The following is a 22,781-nucleotide window of genomic DNA, read 5'->3' as shown; positions in this document are numbered from 1 at the left end:
ACGAACGCGAGTGTGTCCGTAGCTGAAGCAGCCGTAACACAACATTGGGTTGGGAAAATACGGACGGGTGGGAACGCGTAGTAAGCCGACTTTCAGATATTCCGGATACGTTGTCTTATAGAAAGTAAGGATCAACGCCGGAGTATTCACTCTTCTGCCACCTTCGTTACGGGTGATCCGTTGCACACGGATGACCTTCTCGCTAATCATTTCCTGTAGGATGTCCTTTTCTTCCATTTGGATCAGAACAATGCAGGAGATGACACACCTAAAGACATTTAAATTTGGATGGGGGATAACTTCCACCTCGGTTCCGTCAATAAGCTTTGTAAGCTTAAGCAGCTTGGCGACTTGAGCTGGGTCTCGAATTCGCATAGTGTATTTCGAACCCTGCGCTTCCAACTTCGCGCTCTCAATCGAACCACCTGCGCATGCCTCTACTGATTTTCCGGTGATAAACGTGTTGATCGGAAGTGGACTTCCGTTCTTTCCGGATAGCTGGAGGAACGTCAACTCACCAAATTGGTTCGTTGGGTTCATATACTCCGGAAGTCTGCGTTTAACGAACCCACATGGGTCGCCGCTACTAGCGGCCGCCATGTTTCCTCACGTCGGAACTTACTCCCACTGGCAGCGGTCACCCGTTACCTACCCCAAATGAGCAAAACAGATAAAAAAGGAGAGATCCTACCTTCTTTACTCCTTCAACGTGGGAAAATAATCGGGTGTTCAGATAATTCTGTGCCGCACTGTAAGCACACTCACACAATGCGCACTGTAATTCGCTCAAGCTGCCAATCAACCACTTTCAATAACTTCAAAAAATCCTCAAAACTTTTCCGCACTTTTTTTTTATTTTTTGAAACGACTGCCTACTGGCACACCGTGTTTCACGTCCCACACTACTAAGACGGTGAATGAAATCAGCCGGGGAGCCGGCACGTGGATTGCACTTGTTTTCGCCGTTTTCGGCCGTTTCACCACCGATTTCCACCAAACCTTCACTGCACAATTTGTCTTTATCACCGGAGCAACCGATTCACACACGTTTTGTTCGCGGAAACCGCGGAACTTGGAAAATTAACCGAGTTAACTAGAGAGCGCACACGAAGAGATGCGATCAACACGGTGTGTCCACGAACGTTTTCAAATAGTGACGATGTTTATAAAAATTCCGCCACATACGGCATTGATATCACGATTAACCCCTCTACCGGCAGCTTCATTTTTTAATGCAAGAAAAAAATTCAAATCGCGATAACTTTTTTATTTGTCGGTATTTTTGCACCATTTTTTCACAAGTTCTCAAAATCCACTTCTAGTTTATGAATCTGTGTCGATATTGATGATTGGTGATCTGGTTTTAAAGATATTCCAATGTTTCTTGGGGACCGAATTTTTTCATATAAAATGTCTAAGGCAGCCATTTTGTTTTACGTCAACTTATCGAAAAAATAAAATGGGGGCTATACAATACCATGTAATAAGAAGCTACTCTGAAAAAACATTCAAATTGGTTAAGAATTCTAAGAGATAACTAAAAATACGAAATGAGGTTTTTTAAAGTTTTTAAGATCTTTATTCGGCCAGCGTGGTATCAACAACATAAATGCTCATTACTCAAAAACGGCTGAATCAAATTGCTTCATTTTTTCACTACATACCCTCACAAATGTATAGTTTTGAACAGGCTTCCGAATTCTCACTCACTCTCACGATAATGGATTTATCCCTCACAGCAATTTTCAGCGATCAGCTGCCTAGCGATATTATCCGTCCACAAAACAAAGCGAAAATAGATAATTGCACATTTCCGCAGCTGTGAGAAGTTTGTTTTCTTTTTCTCCGATCCATGGAGAATTTTTCCTGTATCCATCGCAACGAGCAGCAGTTGCTTTTATGCACCAAATTAACCACTCCTTCCGTCAAGTTGGTGTGGTAGCATGGTTAGCGTGCACGCATCGCGGTTGTTTTTAGCAATGTTCTAGGTTCGAATCCCGTCGCCGGCACTAGTTTTTGTTTATCCACATAGTGATAATTCTCGGGAGCAGTAGGTGAGCGAAAATATGGTGGAGTGAAAAACAAATTATCCACAGAGTGGAGTGATTTTCGGTTATCGTCCATCGTAGCTCCAGGGAAAATTAGTGTGAGCAATAAAAGATGTTCACGCGAGGAAGCGAAAAAAGCGTTCTCCTTACGTGCGAAAAATCGTAGATTTCGCATCATTGATACGAAAATTCAGAACCCTGGTTTTGAATAGTGAATATCCGCTTGCGATAAAAAATCTGTAGCCTGAGATATATACGTGGGTTATGGATACGCGTCGCACAGTGGGACGAAACTGAAAATTGACGGTCAAAACCTCTTAGAGGTGTTTAAGCCCATAGGAGTCTTCGGGACATGGTTTTGAATTAGCATCCCGAGTAATAATAAAAAATAATTTTTAAATTAGACTAAATAAGAAACCCGAGCAAAAATATTTTTTTGAAAAAAAATTTTTGGGCAATCATTACTTCAGCAAAGTTTTAGTTCTTTTTATTTTAAACAGCTTTGCTGAACATACTTGATATTTTTGACTTCGTTTTCACGGTTAAATTGTAAATTTAACCTATTTTACCATAAAAATCAGTTTTTTGACCATTTCTATGCTCAATGTGCAATTTACGAACATGACATGTTCTACAACATTTTATATATTTTAAAAATACACTAATTTGCTGAATATACCAAAGCTGTGAAATCATCACATCCAAAGATATAATGAAATTATTTTAATATTTTTATAATTTTCGACCATTTTTCTAAGCAAGTTTCTCCTGAATCGGCACTTTTTGGCAGCCATATTTAGTATACTTTGATGCCTTATTATATCAGTTAAAGCCCCATGGCAACAGAATGATCGGGTCTCACAGGGCTTATTGATTTCAACCATTTTTTTGAAGAGCCTGGAATTTTGAATAGTTTTTTGACCTTTTGTATACTCACATCACTCTGTATTAGTTATATCATAAAATAACATATTAGAAAACACCTTTATCACACTAAAACTGCTCAATTTTAGCATCAAATCGTAGTTGTCGACGATTTTTTGGCTTCGGTCACAATGCGTGGAAAATTTAAGAACAAATAATAATATGGTCGGTGTTCAAACAGACTGAACCAAGTGTTTTTTTTTTAATGATTTTAGGAAAACGCCAGGCATTCAAAATATCAAAACATTTGCATTATTTGTTGTGGAACTTATCTTTTTGATGATACGTCTGTATCAAAATACCATCAGAAAAATCAAAAATCGTGTTACCAACATATCTCTATGACACCAAAATATCATCTGGTCCAGTCTGTCTGAACACCGATCATGTGTATTTTATTATAAAAAGCAAAATATATTGTGAGCAAAACATAATTTCGCCTGTTAAACACAATTCCTCTCATTTTTCAACCATTACCATTTTCAACCATTTCCTTGTGCCGGCCGAAGTAAACTTGTGTCCAAAATTGCTGATACATGAGAAACCTACCTAGTAAATTCCCAAAAAATTGTATTTATTTTAATAAAACATTGTTTTTTGATAGCTTGTCAGCTTATATAGATGTCTTCGACATAGTTGTTAAGATTTGTGATATAAGAAATCCCAAGTTTATTGATTGCACTATGAGCGTACAAAAGGTCAAAAACTATCTGATGTCAAAATAAAATTCCATGCTTCTCAAAATATGGTTGAAATCAATAAGCCCTGTGAGACCCGATCATTCTGTTGCCATGGGGCTTTAACTAATATAATAAGGCATCAAAGTATACTAAATATGGCTGCCGAAAAGTGCCGATTCAGAAGAAACTTGCTTAGAAAAATGGTCGAAAATTATATAAATTTTAACATAATTTCATTATATCTTGGAATGTGAAGATTTCACAGCTTTGGTATATTCAGCAAATTTGTGTATTTTTGTAATATATAAAATGTTGTAGAACATGTCATGTTCGTAAATTGCACATTGAGCATAGAAATGGTCAAAAAACTGATTTTTATGGTAAAATAGGTTAAATTTAAAAATTTAACCGTGAGAACGAAGTCAAAAAAATCAAGTATGTTCAGCAAAGCTGTTGAAAATAAAAAGAACTAAAACTTTGCTGAAGTAATGACCGCCCAAAAAATTTTTTTTTCAAAAAAATATTTTTGCTCGGGTGCCCTATTTAGTCTAATATAAATATTATTTTTTATTATTACTCGGGATGCCAATTCAAAACAATGTCCCGAAGACACTTATGGGCTAAAACGCCTCTAAGAGGTTTTGACCGTCAATTTTCAGTTTCGTCCCACTGTGCGTCGGTTCCCCAAGGAATTTTGGAATATCTTCCAAACCAGATGACCGATGATCAATATCGACACAGATCCTAAAACTAGAAGAGTTTTTTGAGAGCTTGTTAAAAAATGGTGCAAAAATACCAGGAAACTAAAAAGTTGTAGCGATTTGAATTTTTTTCTTACGGTAAAAAATGAAGCTGCCGGTAGAGGGGTTAATCAATTGTTGGCGACTGTCTAGGATCAGCGTTGCGAAAATCTTATATTCTCTTTCCTCATGCTTGAATTTTTTCACGCTTGAGTTTTAACTCACGCAACTCAACAGTCTGCCTTCCTCAGCCGAGTGGTTAGAGTTCGCGGCTACAAAGCAAAGCCATGCTGAAGGTGTCTGGGTTTGATTCCCGGTTGGTCCAGGATCTTTTCGTAATGGAAATTTCCTTGACTTCCCTGGACAAAGAAAATGGCACCTTAGGCAAATAAAGCTCTCAGTGAATAACTGTGAAAGTGCTCCTAAGAACACTAAGCTGAGTAGTGCTCTGTCCCAGTGAGGACGTTAATTCCAAGAAGAAGAAGAAGAAGAAGAAGAAGAAGAAGAACTTAACAGTCAATAAATCATGCATGAGTTGGCTCATCCGTTTGACTACTTATTCGTTTATTTGATAGGCTCAAGCGCCGTCAGGCATAAGTCCGTTTGACTAGTTGGCTAGTATTTCCACAGTTTTTTCACGCAAAGGACTTATTCTTTGTTCTTTTCTACTAGTAATATAACAAATACTTCTAATGTGATCAATAAAATTGGGTTTAGCCAGATTTCCTATGGGTTTTATGGTTGAATCATTTTTGACGGAATGAGTGTGAGCAAATGATTTTGCATTAAAATCTCATGTGTGAGGTTTACGAAGCAGATCTCAAACGAGTTAGTTCTCGCAGGAGAACTAAATGATTGAGATTTGTGTATGAGTCTTCAACACTTCCTAGGGTACGAAATTGATTATTCCAATTTGTCAGCCTTAAAGCAATATTAAGTAATTATTTTATTCTTTAGTTTGAAAATTTAACTTGCCAAATATATGAGTACTTGATTTAAATATTATTGTATATTACATTCGTATATCGCTATTTCTTTAACAACAATGTTTTGCATTGCAAATATTCAACATGTTGCTATCAAAAAGCCATTGAAAATATCAGTTGAATGCACGTATAGTGTTCATTCTTTGTTATGTAATGTAATGAATGTAATGCAATGTAATGTAATGTAATGTAATGTAATGTAATGAACGCTGATCACTGTTTCGGTACAGTCAGCAATTATGTCCACTTTTCTTAGTGAGCCGTTTTTTTTAGAAAATTACATAATCAAAATATAACTGAATGGCAAAAGCATATTAATGCGGCAGACAATTAATCGTTCCTTAAAAAACATAAAATTTCCATAAAAAATGCAAAATTTGCCAGTAAAGAAACAAAGGTAAAATCAACAGAAAAGTTAAAAATTTACATAAAAAAATAAAGAAATGCATTGGAAAAACAAAATTTTCCATAAATAAAAAAATTTTGAGCAATAAATAGAATCAAAAGTGCAGTAGAATCGACAATAATCTCACTAAAAAATATCGAATTTTACATTTAAAAACCTCAAAATGTCCCTATTTTCTTCACGAAAAGCAAGAAATAATTATAAATTTTCCACAAAAAAACACAAATTTTGCAATAAATAAATAATAATTCGCCCACAATAAATCAAAAATTTCCATTCAAAGAATCAAAAAGAGCAATAGCAGTAAATGCAAAGTTGCAATAAACAAACCCAACTGAGCAATTCAAAATGATAATCAATACATGAAAATGTTGTAGAAAATTCCAATATTTAAGTAAAACTTTCCATAAAAATAACGTAATTTTCCAATAATGAATAATAATGTGTGTAATGGATTTCATAAATTTTCAGTCAAACTGAAGCATTGTTTTCACAATTGGAGCTAATTAGTCGTCGTATGTAGATGTAGTAATTGCATTTTGGAGTTCGATAATTAATTACGTACGAATTTAGGGGAGGGGAGAGCGGAGAGATTGGCCGGGATTGAACAAATATTTCTTGCCATATAGAAAAACATAATGTTTCATACAAAAAATCATACATGGAAGGGAGGCGAGGTTTCGAAAAATCACAAAAAATGTTTTTTGATACACCCCATCGTTAGGCGCTACAATTTCAATTATTTCGGCAAAGTTGAAATGAAACATGGAACATGGGATATCTAATCTTCCAATATTAGGAACACTTATGTCACTGCTTGGGTTATGTCCAACTACATTGATGGTAGAAGCTTATGCTCTCATGCCCCACCAGCCAGGGAACTGGTGTTTACAAACTAAGCATCATTTGTGGCAACACTTTATGCGGCATGCTGGAACTTTGCCGAGCGCGCTCAGTGTTGTTAGACCACTGAAGTAGTTGCATGAAGTGGGTGATGAGGTACAAAAGTAGCGTTACAGCATGCTTAACCATATTTGTAGTACTGAGACAACCCATTAGATTTAAAAATGAACCTATTAGAAGATACTTTAAAAAGCGTTATGTTCGTATGCAAATAAAATAAATATTTAGGAAAAAAACTCATCATCGAAGTATACACATTTCTGCAACTGCTGTGGGCAGTTACACCAAAGATGATTATTGGAAAATTACGTTATTTTTATGGAAAGTTTTACTTAAATATTGGAATTTTCTACAACATTTTCATGTATTGATTGTCATTTTGAATTGCTCAGTTGAGTTTGTTTATTGCAACATTGCATTTACTGCTATTGCTCCTTTTATTTATTGTTTATTGTGGGCGAATTATTATTTATTTATTGCAAAATTTGGCTTTTTTTTTGGGGAAAATTTATAATTATTTCTTGCTTTTTGTGAAGAAAATAGGGACATTTTGAGGTTTTTTAATGTAAAATTCGATATTTTTTGGTGAGATTATTGTCGATTCTACTGCACTTTTGAATCTATTTATTGTTAAAAAAATTTTTATTTATGGAAAATTGCACTATGCACATCTCTATTTTTTTATGTAAATTTTTAACTTTTCTGTTGATTTTACCCTTGTTTCTTTACTGGCAAATTTTGCATTTTTTATGGAAATTTTATATTTTTTATTTTTTTATGGGACGTTAATATTTTAGCCATATTAAAGCTTGTCTCTAGCTAACCGATCCAAAGACGAGTGCTTCTCCTAACTAACAAAGAAAGCTAAGTTGTAATGCTTAAATTAGAATTAATTTCGAAATTTGTTCGGCTTCGTAATGTCATATGCTTAATAAGCCCTTAGTTGAAAGTAATAAAATGTTCGATTTAAGATTCCTTCAAATCAAGTTTGCATGATTTTAGATTTTTAAAGATATTCATAGGCTAAGAGTAATAAAAGGTTTACCCATACTCTGAGTCATTCACGTAGGACTTTTTCATATGAAATATTAAAACACAAATATTACAAATTTTCATCGATAGAATATTTTAAGACAAGGATTTTCTGAAACGTTAGACCATAAACAGGAACCCTGCGAAGAAATATTTTAGGTTCATTCATGTTTGATAATTTTGTGATCCAGGTATGCGTGGGACTGTTTTTGGATAAAATACAGTCGCCTCTGCACATCTCGATATCGAAGGGACCATCGAGATAGGGAGAGATCGAGATATAGAACAAATTTTTAACGAATACTAGATTGAAAATCAGTCCGTTACCAGGAAAATTAAAAACAAACAGATGTCATTTCGTCTTCGCAAATTGTTTTGAATCTCCAAAATCTAGTCTAGTAACCTTTGATAATGGGCATATCGACATATGGAGAAAAAATTGGGAACGAAAATCACATCGAGATGGGGAGATATCGAGATAAGGAGGATATCGAGATATGGGGAGTAAAAATGAATGCAGAATGAAGGGACCGTACAAATCACCGACATAGGGAGAGATATCGAGATGTAGAACATCGAGATGTGGAGAGTCGACTGTAATGATACACATCCTTTTTCTTGGGTACGATAACACTTTCTCCGAATAAAAATGTCGCTTGTTACTCAGAGTTATCGCATTCTTATAAAACTTATCTACAGATGCCCTTAGGGTAGTAGCCGTTTACAAAACCGCTCGAGCAATACATCACAGCTAACAATTCTGTTCGTCAATTTGTCGTTATTGTATGATCTGTTTCATAGTAACAGTTAGATCCACAATTAACATAGCTTTCGCCTTAGAAACATCCAAGTTCAATAAAATGAGGAAAATCTTGTCATGCAGCTTGAATAGTTGATGCGCTGCAATAAATATGCATAAAGTTGGAAAAGCGATACCAATAAATCAACGTAAATATGCATCGGATACCCGTATTACTGGTGTTGATTCAATTGGTATGGCATTCCTCAATTAGATAGTACTTAAAGCGAGATCAGGTAGTAGTTCTAGCTTAGTTTGTTCTTTCTGTTATATCGGTGTGCATTTAATTATGCGAAATCATCCGCATCTGTTTTTCTTTGTGACCGCAGTCGTGAGTTACGTTGCCGCCGAGTTCCAAAATCCGTACCCTCCAGTGGCAGCCTTGTTCGGACCACGGAACAAATTCATCTGTAATGCCGTTGTGCTTGGAAAAGGTCAAATTCTTACCTCAGCCGATTGTCTTTATTTGAAGAAAAATGGATCCTACTCTCTGGGAGCACCCAGTGATTTTCACGTGGCCTTAGAAACCCATAGCATTGAACGATTCCACAGTGGAAAAGCTTTCAGTGGGAAAAGCTCAAGATGGCGATACCTGCAGAAATTGAGCCGGAAGTTCGGAGCCAAGTACGACAATAATTATGCGAATGAAGTGTTCTCGAATCAGCTTAAACCTGATAAGATCAGCTACTTGAGCAAAGCATTAAGAACAAGCGGATTGAATTCTAAGATTGACAGGAACTACGTGCCGGTTTTAAGCTTCAGGATCCATCCCGGGTTCAAAGAGTCATTCAGCAATGATTTGGCGGTGTTAAACATTTCAGACCGTTATCCTACAGATAACTCTTCGATTGCTGAAGTATCGCAAAATTCCATCGAAATGGCATTCAATCGAGTGGTTCATGTGTACGGATTCGGAATTTTGAGTCATGGCGCGAATGAAACGAACCGTCCCGTGTATTTCAAGGCTCGAACGGTAGAAATGTATTTACTGCCACCGAGTAGATGCCAACATGATATGGAAAATTTGTTCCAGAGTGATCAACACTTGTGTTTAAAACCAAGCGGGAATGAGACATTGTGTTTGGTTTGTTGGTGATGTTCACTTGTTTGATTTGCTCACTGAGATTAAAAACTGTTTCAGGGATTTACCGGAGCACCAATCGTACTAGATGGAAAGCTCATTGGAATCGTTGACTTTGGTCACTTTAGCTGCAGTTTGGATTCGCCAGTTGTGGGAATACGCTTGGATGCGTTCGGAGATTTCTTGGGATTGCCGGCTCCAACATTTTTCGATTCCTTTCGAAAGCTAATAGAAACTCTTATGGGAGTAAAGCTGTGAATACAATTTTCCAATAAATGTTTAGGATACAGTCTTCATCCTAATTTTACTACGACAAATATTTGATTAGCATCACCATTTCGCATCAACCCTGCCACTTGAATATGAGATTGATTACGGTTCCCATACCCAAATAAAAAAAAATCCAAATCCAAGTCAACGCCAGACAAGGTCATCAAATTGAATTTTTCCGATCCCTTCTGAATGCCTTCGATCACACAGCGTGTCGAACGAACTGATTGAGTTATTTCATCCGGATAAAACTTCCGAAAATTCAGCAGCCGAAAGCCCCCCATCCTTTCCGAAACTTTTCATCTTATGGCACTTCAATACAGAGAGAGAGACACTGACCGGGACCCAGAGCCGGATTTATAAATGTTGGAACCCACAGTAACAGTCTAGCCCTCTTTTTTAAAATATTTTACCTAGTATCTTTTAATGATGTTGGATGTGTAGATTTTCAATTTTCAAAAACTTCAAACAGTTCTGAAACTGCTAGCACTAATTATTTCAGGAATGTTACTTGGAATCAGAAATATTTTTCATTGTACGGGGAAAAAGTTCGCACTGAGTAAACGATAACCTTGTGATGAATATTGTTTGTGATGGCTCTCTTAACATTCATTTACTTTCCCTGGCCACGGAATTTCAAGTAGAAATTCTTGGCTTTACGTACCTAAAGAGACACGGATGTTTTTCGGCCCTTCAAAAAATCAGTTGATATTCCCTATACACCCGATTCTGTTTTTGCACGGGGGATGCGTACCGTGCAAAAAAAAATTTCAGTTCAAAATTTTAAAAACCGTGCAAAAAAAGTAACACCATTTCTCGACGTTTCATGCAAAAATAAGGTTTTGGCGGAAAAAAATGTATGGAAACTTTTTTTGCACGGCCGTTTAAAAAAATATCCGTGCAATAATAAAAAAAATATTAACTGGAAAAAGTTTTCCACAAAATTTTCCACCGTTGGGAAAATTCGTAAAGAAAAGCCGGAAAAACTATGCTCAAACTCGTGGAAAATTTTCAAAAAAAAGCTTCAATCGCTGAAATTTTTGAAATGTACTTTTTTTCGCTTTTGAGTTATGGCCAATTTTTAAAAAATGTGTATATGTGCCATTTTGAGCCTTTTCTTTGAAAAATCATATCTCTAGAAAGAAGCATCGTAGAAACAAAGTTTTTTTTTTTATGATAATGAAAGCAAATTTTCTCAGGAATAAAAAAAAATATTAACTGGAAACAGTTTTCCACAAATTTTTCCACCGTTGAGAAAATTCGTAAAGAAAAGCCGGAAAAACTATGATCCAATTAGTGGAAAACTTTCAAAAATATATTAAGGTAATTTCATGAAATTTTTGAATTGTCCTTTTTTTCGTTTTTGAGTTATGGCCAATTTAATAAAAAATGACCATATAAGCATTTTCTTTTAAAACCCATATTTCAATCGAAGCATCGGAAAAACAAAGATTTTTTATCAAAGCAATTGCAAATTTTCTAAAACATCTGAAAAAAAGATATGGGATTGGTTTTAATGAAGTATAAGTCGGAATGGATGATATTTTTCATGAAAAATTACACCGCTAAGAAAAACTGAAAAAAAAAATGTTTCTGCGTCAATTTTTCATTACACTGAAATGGGATTCTTTCTTTTCTATGGAACAAATAAGATTATTATTATTATTATTTTAAATTTTATTTTTTCAATTATTCAGTATATAACTTAAATTTTCATCTTAATACTATCTATTTTTTCAACCGGGAAGATTGTCTTTGGGTGCTAACACCACACGCTCAAAACAGAATTCTGGAAAACGTGAACTGTCAAAAATACACCATGAACTACCACCAATGGTCACATAAACATGATCTAGTTCACGGTGTATTTTTGTTGTTGACGAGTTCACGTCTGCTGTTCACGGATACGAGAACGGATTTTTTTCTGTGCAGAAGATTTTCGTTTCTTTGTATTATTAAGAACAAAGCATGCTGTATTTTCTTGGTTTTCATGTGCATCTAAGAATTCACTTGCAAAAATACTTCGTTCGTCTTTTGAAATAAATGAATGATATTTTTTTGTTCCAGGAATTGGAACATGGTTAGAAAATCTTTCCTGAAGAAAATTTTCAGCCTCTGAATAGTCATTTTGCATAGATAAATTCCCAATCTTTTTTAAATTGGTCTTTCACCTTTTGCGACACAGCCCAGTCGAAAAATTGTTTAGCGTTATTAATTTCTGCTGACTTTCTAATACTAGCATCTCTAGCCATTTGCTTAATGTTGCCACCGATACCATCACAAGCACCTTTTCCATGTGAGGTTGGGAAAAAGTGCTATTTTGCTTTAATTTTAAAATCATTTTCATGGTTGCATACATTTTTGAAATTTGACATTAAGCGAATGGCTAGAGATGCTAGTATTAGAAAGTCAGCAGAAATTTATAACGCCAAACAATTTTTCGACTTTTATGTGAGAAATAACTGGTTGATCACCGCAACGTACCATAATTCTCTTACAGTGATCGTTGAGATCAAACTTTTTAATAGGTCTATAAGAAATTTTCCCTTCTTTTAAAAAACATTTTTGAAGTTACGAGATTTTAGTAATTATCAGCATCTTTCGTATTTATGTTATGAAAATACAGAAGATGCTGATAATTACTAAAATATCGTAACTTTTTCTCTTCTTTAAAAGACAGTCGGTTTAATTTGATCCGTTTCATGCTCTGTTGGGGCGAGTGACGGAATTAAAATCAATCGAATTCAAACCTTTCCCATATTCAAAATTGCAGTATTTTCTTGTGGAAATGCAGAGGACTCAACGGCTGTCTTAAAACAAACAACACCTTGACATTTCTCTACCAAATTAACCTGCATTCGGACGCATCCGGTGCCATTTTTCATCCTTATGGAACCTTAGACTGGAAATTGAAAGTGACTACATTTGAGGGGCCCAAACGCAAAGAGGTGTAAGTTACATTTTGGTCGGTTTTGAGAAGAGATTATTTAAAAAATCTACTGTTTCCAAACTTAATAAAATTATTCTCAGGTAATTTTTCCGAGCAACAGAAAAAAACATAATTATTAGAATAAAAAATTGCTGAAAAAGTTAAAAGTAGATTTTCTCAAAATAAGATTTTTGTTTTTGACACCCCATCATTTTCAATGCAGTCGTTACTACAAGACTAAGAAAGCTTTTTAGACCCCCTACTCATTTATTGAATTGAAATTCCCAAGTTTTGCCAGGTTGAATATAAGTATAAACCCAACAGAAACCACGATGTGCGAGTTTCTGAGACCATTATTTTTAATTTCTCGTGACATTACAACAAATATTATTGCTCGTCTCATTGTAGCTTTCTTTCGCATATTGATCCAAAGATCTTTTCAGGAGTTTATTCAGTGATTTTTCACACACTAGTAACTCTAGTAAGATACCTTAAATGTTCAAGAATCCGTCATCGCAATCATCGCCATCATAGAATTTTCAAAATCAGTTTTTTTTTTATCAAGACTAAAATTTATTCGCTGAAAATATATTCTCGCTGTTTCGATAGTAGAATAGAATAGAGTGAAAACATTTTCACTCAAACTTTGTTGATTTTAAAACGTTAAAAAAATGTTTCGAAAACTATTAAATGGCTGACGAATCCTGCCCCCTTTTTAAACTTATATGATTTTTTTCTATGGATAGCTACAGAAATTACTACGGATATTTCACCAGCAATCCATCCAAAGATCGTTTTAGACATTTTCAGGAGCTTCCAAGTTCTCCAGAAACGTTTCCGTTGATTCTCCTAGGTTTTTCTCCAATTCCGTACTTCATAAATAATAATATCCTTCAAATTTGTTTGAAAAATTTCCCATTTTTTTTTTTCAAATAAGTCTTACAGAAATGCCTTTAGGCTAATTTTAAAGAAATTTTCCATATTATTTTTAAATTAAAAAAAAAAAACCTGAGTTAGCTCTGATAAAACTTGCGTGAGTTCTACTCCTGGATGCTCGATGATATTCTCCGTAAGATTTTCTTCATAACGTGCTAAGATTAAGCCGATACAAATTTGATTTTGACTTTTTGTCTACCCTCCTCCCCCCACCCTTTTAACATTCTTGGGCACAATTTTACTGATAAATCGACTATATGGTTAATTTTTTGATTTATATAAGTAACATCTAGACAGAAAATACTGAATCAACAATTTCACGTCACGAAACTCGGTTCGTGGTCGCATCTCTCCATCCTCGGTTCTGCCCCACGCTCGCCAAATCGATACGCACTTGATCCGCCCACCTAGCTCGCTGCGCTCCACGCCTTCTTGTACCAACCGAATCCGAAGCGAACACCATCTTTGCAGGGTTGCTGCCCGGCATTCTTGCCACATGCCCTGCCCATCGTATCCTTCCAGCTTTGGCCACCTTCTGGATACTGGGTTCGCCGTAGAGCTGGGTGAGCTCGTGGTTCATCCTTCGCCACCACACACCGTTTTCCTGCACACCGCCGAAGATCGTCTTAAGCACCAGACTTTCGAAGACTCCAAGTGCTTGCAGGTTCTCTTGAAGCATCGTCCACGTTTCATGCTCGTAGTGGGTGTTCAGGTCTGCCACCTTTTCAAATGTTCGGCCGACGATGTCCATATCATCCGCGAAGCAAACAAATTGACTGGATCTAGTATAAATCGTACCCTGGCTGTTAAGCCCGGCTCTCCGCATAACACCTTCTAGCGCAATATTGAACAACAGGCACGAAAGTCCATCACCTTGTCGTAGTACCCGGTGGGATCCAAACGAACAGGAGCGTTCGCCTGAAACCTTCACACAATTTCGCACACCTTCCATCGTCGCTCTCATCAGTCTCGTGAGCTTCCCGGGAAAGCTGTTCTCGTCCATGATTTTCCATAGCTCTACGCGGTTGATACTATCGTATGCCGTCTTGAAATCGATGAAAAGATGATGCAATGGGACCTGGTATTCACGACATTTTTGGAGGATTTTCCGTACTGTGAAAATCTGGTCCGTTGTCGATCGGCCGTCAACGAAGCTGGCTTGATAACATCTCTTAAACTCGTTTACTACAGGTGACAGACGACGGAAGATGATCTGGGATTATACTTTGTAGGCCACATTTTGAATGGTGATCGCTCGAAAGTTCTCACAATCTAACTCACAATCACCCCTTCCTTCCACTCCTCGGGTAGCTGTTCTGTTTCCCAGATTGTGCCTATCAACCGGTGCAGACAAATGACCAGCCTCTCTGGACCCATCTTTATGAGTGCAGCTCAGGTACCATCCTTAACAGCAGCTTTGTTGTTCTCGAGCTGGTGATTGGCATCCTTAACCTCCCTAAAAGTGGGGGCTGGTTGGTTTCCATCCTCCGCAGCACTGACGAAGGCATTTCCTCCGTTGTCCCGTCCTTCATTGCCTGTGCTCTCAGCGCCATTCAGGTGCTCGTCGAAGTGCTGCTTCCACCTTTCGATCACCTCACGCTCGTCCGTCAAAATGCTCCCATTCTTATCCCTAAACATCTTGGCACGAAGCCGTTGCGAAATGCGTTGAGCTTCTGATAGAACTTACGCGTTTCTTGAGACCGGCACAGCTGTTCCATCTCCTCGCACTCCGTCTCTTCCAGGCGGTGTTTTTGCTCCCGAAAGAGGCGGGTCTGCTGTTGCCGTTTTCGAAATCAATTAGTCGTGAGCCGTTTTCGTTCGTCAGCCGGTGGGCACTGAACTTTCCAATCGTCGGTCTGAATTCCTCCTCCTGGCCATTCTGAGCGGTTCAGATTAAAAATGGTTCAAACGTCATTTAGCTAATGGAACGGAGAGTAGTGAAATGGAACGCTGTGGAACAGAACGCAGAATCAAAACAAAACAGTGAAAGAGGTAACCAGAAACACGGTTCTAGGGTGACTAGAGGTTCAAATTAAAAATGAGTCCCGATGGTTTGCATGAGGTACCGTTCAAATTAGCGGAGGTACACGGTAATCTATTTACTGGAGTTCTTATGCGTTGGAGTTCTCTGGTTTGATAATGTGATAATTTCGGATGGATGTTCCAGATGCATCTCAAGAATAACTTCCAGGAATGCTCACGGCAATTTTTCCCATTATACTCATAGGACCTATTGTAGATTTTTTTTCCAGAAACCATATATTGATTTGTTCAAAAATGCCATAGATGATAGTTCCATTTTTTTCTAACGGCTGAAGAAGTTTCTTATAACAATTCTTACAGTTAGCTTACCAGGATTTTTACCATTGAAATTCTCAATCGATCTCGAACTTTTGGGGGTCATGCACAAATCAAGTCACTAGGCATGAGAAAACTATGAAGAACCAAAAATTGGAAGGTAGCGGTGGGCCGGGCATATCACTAGAATGTCAGATAACTATTCGGTGAACATAATTCTCGAAAACAATCTAACCGGCACAAGATGACGTGGTGCGCAGCAAGCAAGATGGCTCGATCAAGTTGAGGACGATCTGCGGACCCTTCGCAGAATGCGTGGCTGGCGATGGGCAGCCATGAACCGAGTCGAATGGAGACGTCTCCTACGTACAGCAGATGCCACCCAGGCCTTAGCCTGACTGGTAGAGTGGATGGACAAGCCCTTATGACTCCATTTGATTTTTTGTGAACGCTTTGTTTCCCTTCTGATATAATTGAGAAACCTTAAAGTGCAACCTTATTCATCCATATCGCTTTCAAAGTATTATCACCAATGTGATCCCTAAAATGTGGGTTAATGGCCCCTCTGCCCCCCATCAATCCATCCCTGCCAGAACCCAATCACTATATGACTGTGACCGACCAGATTCGTGCCAAACGGACGCACAAGTTGTGGCCTGAATAATGGATGGATGTAGTGTGTGAGCCGTCGATGGTCTTTTAATTTTACATCAATTTTTTTTTCTCCTGTCCCATCACTGACTTGACGCTGTCGTCGATTTCGGAGCGGTCACTTCCATAACACATTCAGCTGTCAAACCTACGTTAACATCCATCGGTCTGCTCTGTCCGTGTAGATGCAAACCTCCGTAGAAGTCAACAGTCCTAGTAGGAGGGAAAATCAATGTTCAACGAAATTGAGTAAGAGAAAGGATACGTATGGAATTTGCGAACCGTTTTACAGCAGTTGGCTTTTTACTTTGTCTGCTCTTAGTGTAGATTGGTGGAAAATGCAACATCAACTGTCATGATTCGTGGTGATTGATTGTGATGTGTTCGATGGAAGATTTCTGAGAGAGGGGAATAAATTTGACTAATTTGAGCACTGGACATAATAAATAGCATAAAATATTATTTACTATGCCAGGAGACCAGTAATCATAATCGATACAAATACTGAAAAAGAAACATTGTTTGAGAGCTTTTGTACATGCATTATTAAGTCCTTGTTTAAAACTTCTTCAAAGTTCAACTTTCCGAGAAGTTAGCTGCAAACTTGAACACTGAACGATAAATGTTTCCTACTTATTTTCGGTGGCAAAATTCCCTACCGACACACCGTCATCAAAACACCCGTCAATCGGCCGGTCCAGGTCGTTGAACATTTCTGTAAACAATTTGTATCCATCTAACGATTCCATTCATTCCATGTGTACCCATCTGTTCAGAGAGTTGTGCTCGCATCTGAAGCAAAGCACGAAGGAAGCAGGGCATTTTGCCACATAAAAAGTATCAAAAACACACCTTCCCACGCTGGCTACTAACGAAACGACCGACCGTACAACTCCATGACGGTTCCCGTGTAGGCAACTACATATTTTCCACATGATGGTCCAGCATCAATCCCGCAGCTCAGGGGCAGTTCCACTGAAAGCAGCACACAAAATGAAGAAAACCAGCAGCTAGGGTTGACATGATGATGCGGGGGCTATAGAACACGGTATGTATACAGGTACTTTGGCCACAAAACCGAGCCCGACAGCGAATTGCATCAATTTTTCACTAGGTTTGACATCGATCGTGATAAATTGAATGTTTGTCAATCACACATAGACCCGGGAGCCGAACCAACCGTGAGATGGTTGCCGGGCGAACGAATGGATTGGTTTCGTCCACTTTGAAATGGTTGGGCTTTTTTGAAGTTGGTACGGAGAAGGGTCGTTTTATATAATCGATTATAAAATTTAACTCTTATGGTTCCAAGATTCAATTTGCTTGAGCATCCGTATTTCCAAATAAAAATAACATTTGCAGACCGCGTTTTCCAACCCTGAATTAAGTTTTGCGAATCTATGATGCATTAAACTGGCTTCCACAGTACTTCTGCATCTACGCCAGCTCATGTGGGAAGGTATAGGGGTGGTAAATTCATGGCAGAGAGGCTCGCTGTTTGATAAGCAGACTGCCTGTGTATCAGGTTTAAGGAAAGACATGCTATAATGATAGAAGAAGGGAAGCGTAGGGAAAGGTTTTTTTTTGTCTATCATGCAAATGTGATAGATAAACTGTGATATACTAAGAGTGGGAGATTCGCGATGACGGAGGCAATTACCACAGTTGACCCTATGCGTGAAGCTCCGATTGCTTTGCATGGCAATTTTCAAATGCTTCCAAAAAATTCAAAACTAAATTTAATTAAATTCTGTTAAGTGTACGGAGTTAGATTTATGATAAGCTCTAGAATCAGCAGCATATTAGCATATTAGACTGACTGTACAGTAGGCCGTCCCTTATTTTTCGAAAATGCGAAATGTTATAAGTTCGTCATTGTAAAGTGCTCGTTTTGGTAAGAAAAAAATCAGGTAAAAATTTGAAATCCGTACGTGGACGCTAAGTGGTCCCCCAACGGCCCTGAAGGTATTAGGAGTAGATGACCCCGTACGCAAAATCGAGCTCGCTGCTCTAGTGCACGCAGCAAGAGTACGAAATGCCAACAGTTACAAATTGTTCTGCGCGCGTTGATAATCAGTATAGAAGTTTGTTTTCTTTGGGATGATTAAAATATTACGTAACGTAAAATTTAAAATTTTTAGACACCCCTCCCTCTCCCACATAACAACTTTTGTATGAAAAAATTACAATTTTTGTGTGGACCGTAAAACTACGGAAGACCCCCTCCCTCCCCCTGTTGCGTTTCGTAATGTTTGAACGATTCCTTTGAAGTTATGAATTTGATGTCAGCGTACAGTGTTATGAAGATATCCACAGTATAAAATATTATTTTACTTAAAATTCTATGCTGATTATCAATTTGTTACTAGTGGCTTTTCGTACTCATGTTGCGTACACGAGAGCAGCGAGCTCGATTTGGCGCACGGGGGTCATTTACACCTAATACCTTTAGGGTCGTTGGGGGACCACTTTGCGTCCACGTACGGATTTCAAATTTTTACCTGATTTTTTTCTTACCAAAACGAGCACTTTACAATGACGAACTTATAACATTTCGCATTTTCGAAAAATAAGGGACGGCCTACTGTACATGTCAATGGTTGCTACTCCGTGATTGATCGGAACTGGTAATAATTGCACTGCGATCCAAATGAATAAAGGATGGGAGTTTCCGCTTACTCTCGGAGTGCAATTTTAACAGATCTAATATTATTGATCAATAACGGCGCCGGCCAAGTCCTAACAGTCAGTTGGGATAGGAAAGGAATGTTAGGGTGTAATGATTGTTGCTTCTAGAGACCGAGAATACCTCTGCATCTCCACAATCACCACGGGAAGGGTGTTTATTAGTGAAGAAGGAAAAGATTTGGGAGTCACCTTTGGTCGGTGATGCGATCTATGGATAAGGAGGAAAAATACGATTTATACTTAAAGCTAGTTTTTAGTTTTGTCTCAAAAAGTTTTTGGTAGAAGATTTAAAATAAACGTCAACATCTATAATGTCGAACCATTCAAAAGAAGTTTTTATTAATGGCGAAAAGAGGAAAATATATGCGTATATCTTAAATTATATGGAACAGGAATAATGCCGACACATGTAGTGACGAACCATACATAGTTTGTTTGAAAATTACAACATTTATGCCTCAAGAAGAAAAGTCTTTGGTAGAAGTTTTAAAATAAACGTCGACATTCATGATGTCAAACAATTCAAAAAATATTTTAAGAAATGTCAAAAATTTTATGTTTATTAGAATTGTATAAAACAGGCATAATGCCGACACTAATAGTGACGAACCATACAAAGTTTGATTGCATATTACAAAAATAGTAACGCTTTCATGAAAAAATGTGTTATCATAAGCATGAAACGAGCTCACCAGTTGGTAATCCATCCTCGACTCAGCACGAATATCTTTTCGCACTCACACAGCGCGAACAGCAAAACTTCTCGGCGCCCCGAAAACGAACCGTCTTGCTTGGGCTTTCCAAAACACTTCCCAGCACAACACGCGAACCGAAAACCAAACTCCCGGCGTCCCGAAAACGAATCGTCTTGCTTGGGCTTTCCAAAACACTGCCCAGCACAACACGCGAACCGAAAAAAAAAAATCAAAAAAAAAAAAAAATCGATAAGCTATAGAATCAGCAGAATATTGAGGAAAAAATATAAAAATCAAAATAATGTGTCTTTAATGTAGCCCATCAATAGTCTATCAACATGTACTGAAAAGAATTTAAATAGCTATTGTAATTAATTTTATATAAGCATTTGAAATTTCACTTCCTATACCTTGCCGGGTTAAATTTTCGACGCTTCACGCATAGAGTAAACTTTTTCCAGATGGCAGCACCGTACCTTCGTTAGAGCGAATAGAAGCAAGTGAAAGATACAACTATAAAGTACGAGAAAAGGGATGGGCCTGGGATTGAACCCATGTTATGAAGCAAAAGCGGTAGCCATTGGATCACCAACCCCAAGTAACACAGAAAACATCTTCTCAGTCATTTATCTGAAAATGATGTTATATTTAGGTGTTAGAGATAAAATCCAATACATCTTTTATTTTAAAAGCGTTCTTGCGAAGTTTAAGAAAACTTTCCTATTCGGCAAATATAGAAACCGTACTTGTGTTATATTTCTGATTGACAAATGCATTTATTACTTAATTAAAGCATCCCCTATAACCAAACTTCAGTCGACGTAAATAAAGTTATAAAATTGCGCTCGAACACATATTTCATACATAACTGTTCGGTTGTTTTGATAAAGATGTTATAATTATGCTTGTTTCTGTCAATTGGAAACATTTAGTTATAAAGTTGCTTTTGAATACATATTTCTTACATATCTGTTTGATTGTTTTGATAGGGATGTTATAATTGTGTGTTTCTTCAGTCACCTAAAAAACAAATTTAGCATTTGTCTCTTTGACATCTCAGTTTCTCTTCAAAGATGGATGCATAAACTGTAGCGAACCACTAAGCAAAATGGTAATTTATGCAAGCGGAAGAGAAAAACAATTAGAGTATACACGAAACTAGTGCACAAATGAAAATGCGTCAGATGTGATTTTTTTCAATGACAACAAGCATTTAATTTCAACGAAGATATTTGAAGTTTTAGAGCATTGTTTATTTATATTTGTTGTTTTGAACACGTACTTAATACGTATTCAAAACTTCATTCAAACACAATTTTGCTTCCAACACCCGTGTCTTCTATCCCTCCCAAAACAATGTCATGTTACAGCACCGATCATAAAAAATAATAAATGTAGAATTTCCATTACAAGCAATTGATGTATTATGGTTTTCAACACGGCAGGTCAGGAATGTGTTCGACCCAACTAATAAGTTTAATGTGATTTGAACATCTCAGATATCTTCAATCAAAACGTATCAACCAATTGTAGGCACCTAATTCACAAACTTTTTCATAGATTTTTCACCTACCCTGTACGCATTTGGTTGAATCCACCATGTTTTTCGCTTGTTCCTTCAGGGGAAAATTTCACACAATCGGATATATTTCACGGAACACAAGTAGTAATTACGCATCGTATAAATGGCGCATCAATAAACAAGAAGTACAACACTTAGTTTCACCAGAAATATTTCTCGGCACCTAAATAACAATACACCATACATGCAAAACGGTCACTTTATATTTTTAAATTTAAATTTTTAAACTTATAGCTCGATAAAAAAACATACTTGCAAAATTTGGTGTTTTGTTCTTCATTGCGCTACTTGACATCAATTGATATTTTTGTTTTGCTTTTTGAGCTGTCAAATCATTCCAAACAGCACACAATTTTCACTTGTATTCGAACACGACAAATTACATCTCGATAACTTGATAACAACTTATTGGTCATAATGATGTACGTTATAACTTTGATATGAAAAATCAGATTGCTATCAGAAGTATGGAATAGGTATTGTAAAACATCTAATTGAACAATGATAGATGTTTTAAAACCTTTAGTTTCTGCGCTTTTTCGGTCATAAAGGTGTATTAAATTCCCAAGTAACACAACATTTCTCATATAAATCACAATGACTTCAATATGACTAATGAGAATGTTCTGTTTCATAGCGAAAAAACTGGAATTCATACTTATATATGACTGGAAAAGCGCAGAAGGTGGAGCTTGTGCAACATATTTTTGTTGTCAAAATGATGTATGTTCGGTCGGGAAAAAATCGTGTTTCGGTGGACTGTATTTTCGGGACTTCCAGAGTACGGTTCTAATCGGGCGGAATTTCGGGTTTCCTTTCGGATCGCGGTCGGAAATAAATCGGAGTCGGAATTAATCACATTAAACTTAACTTTATTGAAAAACTTGTTCGAACGCGTCGCGGTGTTGCCTGTTCGGTAGACGGGTGAACTAATAATGGCGTTCGCATTCGCTTTTCCCTCGCTTTCCTTCTTCCGTTCTGTCGTCGTTTTCGCGCGTTTATCTCCTTCCTTTCCAAACGCACATCGTTGCGTTCAGCATTGGGCGATGCGAGTCGGCGCTGCTACACTGAACGCTTTTCGTTTGGAACATCATCCCCCGGGTTGAAGCGTCGCGGTTCAACTTTCTCCCGTT

The 22,781-nt window shown here is 37.3% G+C and overlaps 1 protein-coding gene across 1 annotated transcript; it reads left to right on the top strand.

Annotated features, from left to right (window-relative positions):
* The first annotated feature begins 8,757 nt into the window (after positions 1-8,757).
* On the top strand, positions 8,758-9,918 carry LOC5570845 (kallikrein 1-related peptidase b3). The gene is made up of 2 exons (XM_001659323.2): positions 8,758-9,602; positions 9,660-9,918. Exons 1-2 carry the CDS (start codon positions 8,808-8,810, stop codon positions 9,855-9,857), a joined length of 993 nt encoding a protein of 330 aa, XP_001659373.1. The 5' UTR covers positions 8,758-8,807; the 3' UTR covers positions 9,858-9,918.
* Positions 9,919-22,781: the final 12,863 nt, after the last annotated feature.

The sequence above is a fragment of the Aedes aegypti genome, chromosome 2 (assembly GCF_002204515.2).
Source record: "Aedes aegypti strain LVP_AGWG chromosome 2, AaegL5.0 Primary Assembly, whole genome shotgun sequence".
Classification (NCBI taxonomy): Eukaryota; Metazoa; Arthropoda; class Insecta; order Diptera; family Culicidae; genus Aedes; species Aedes aegypti.
Note: the sequence above shows the minus strand (reverse complement) of the source record. Positions and strands in the feature narration are given on the sequence as shown.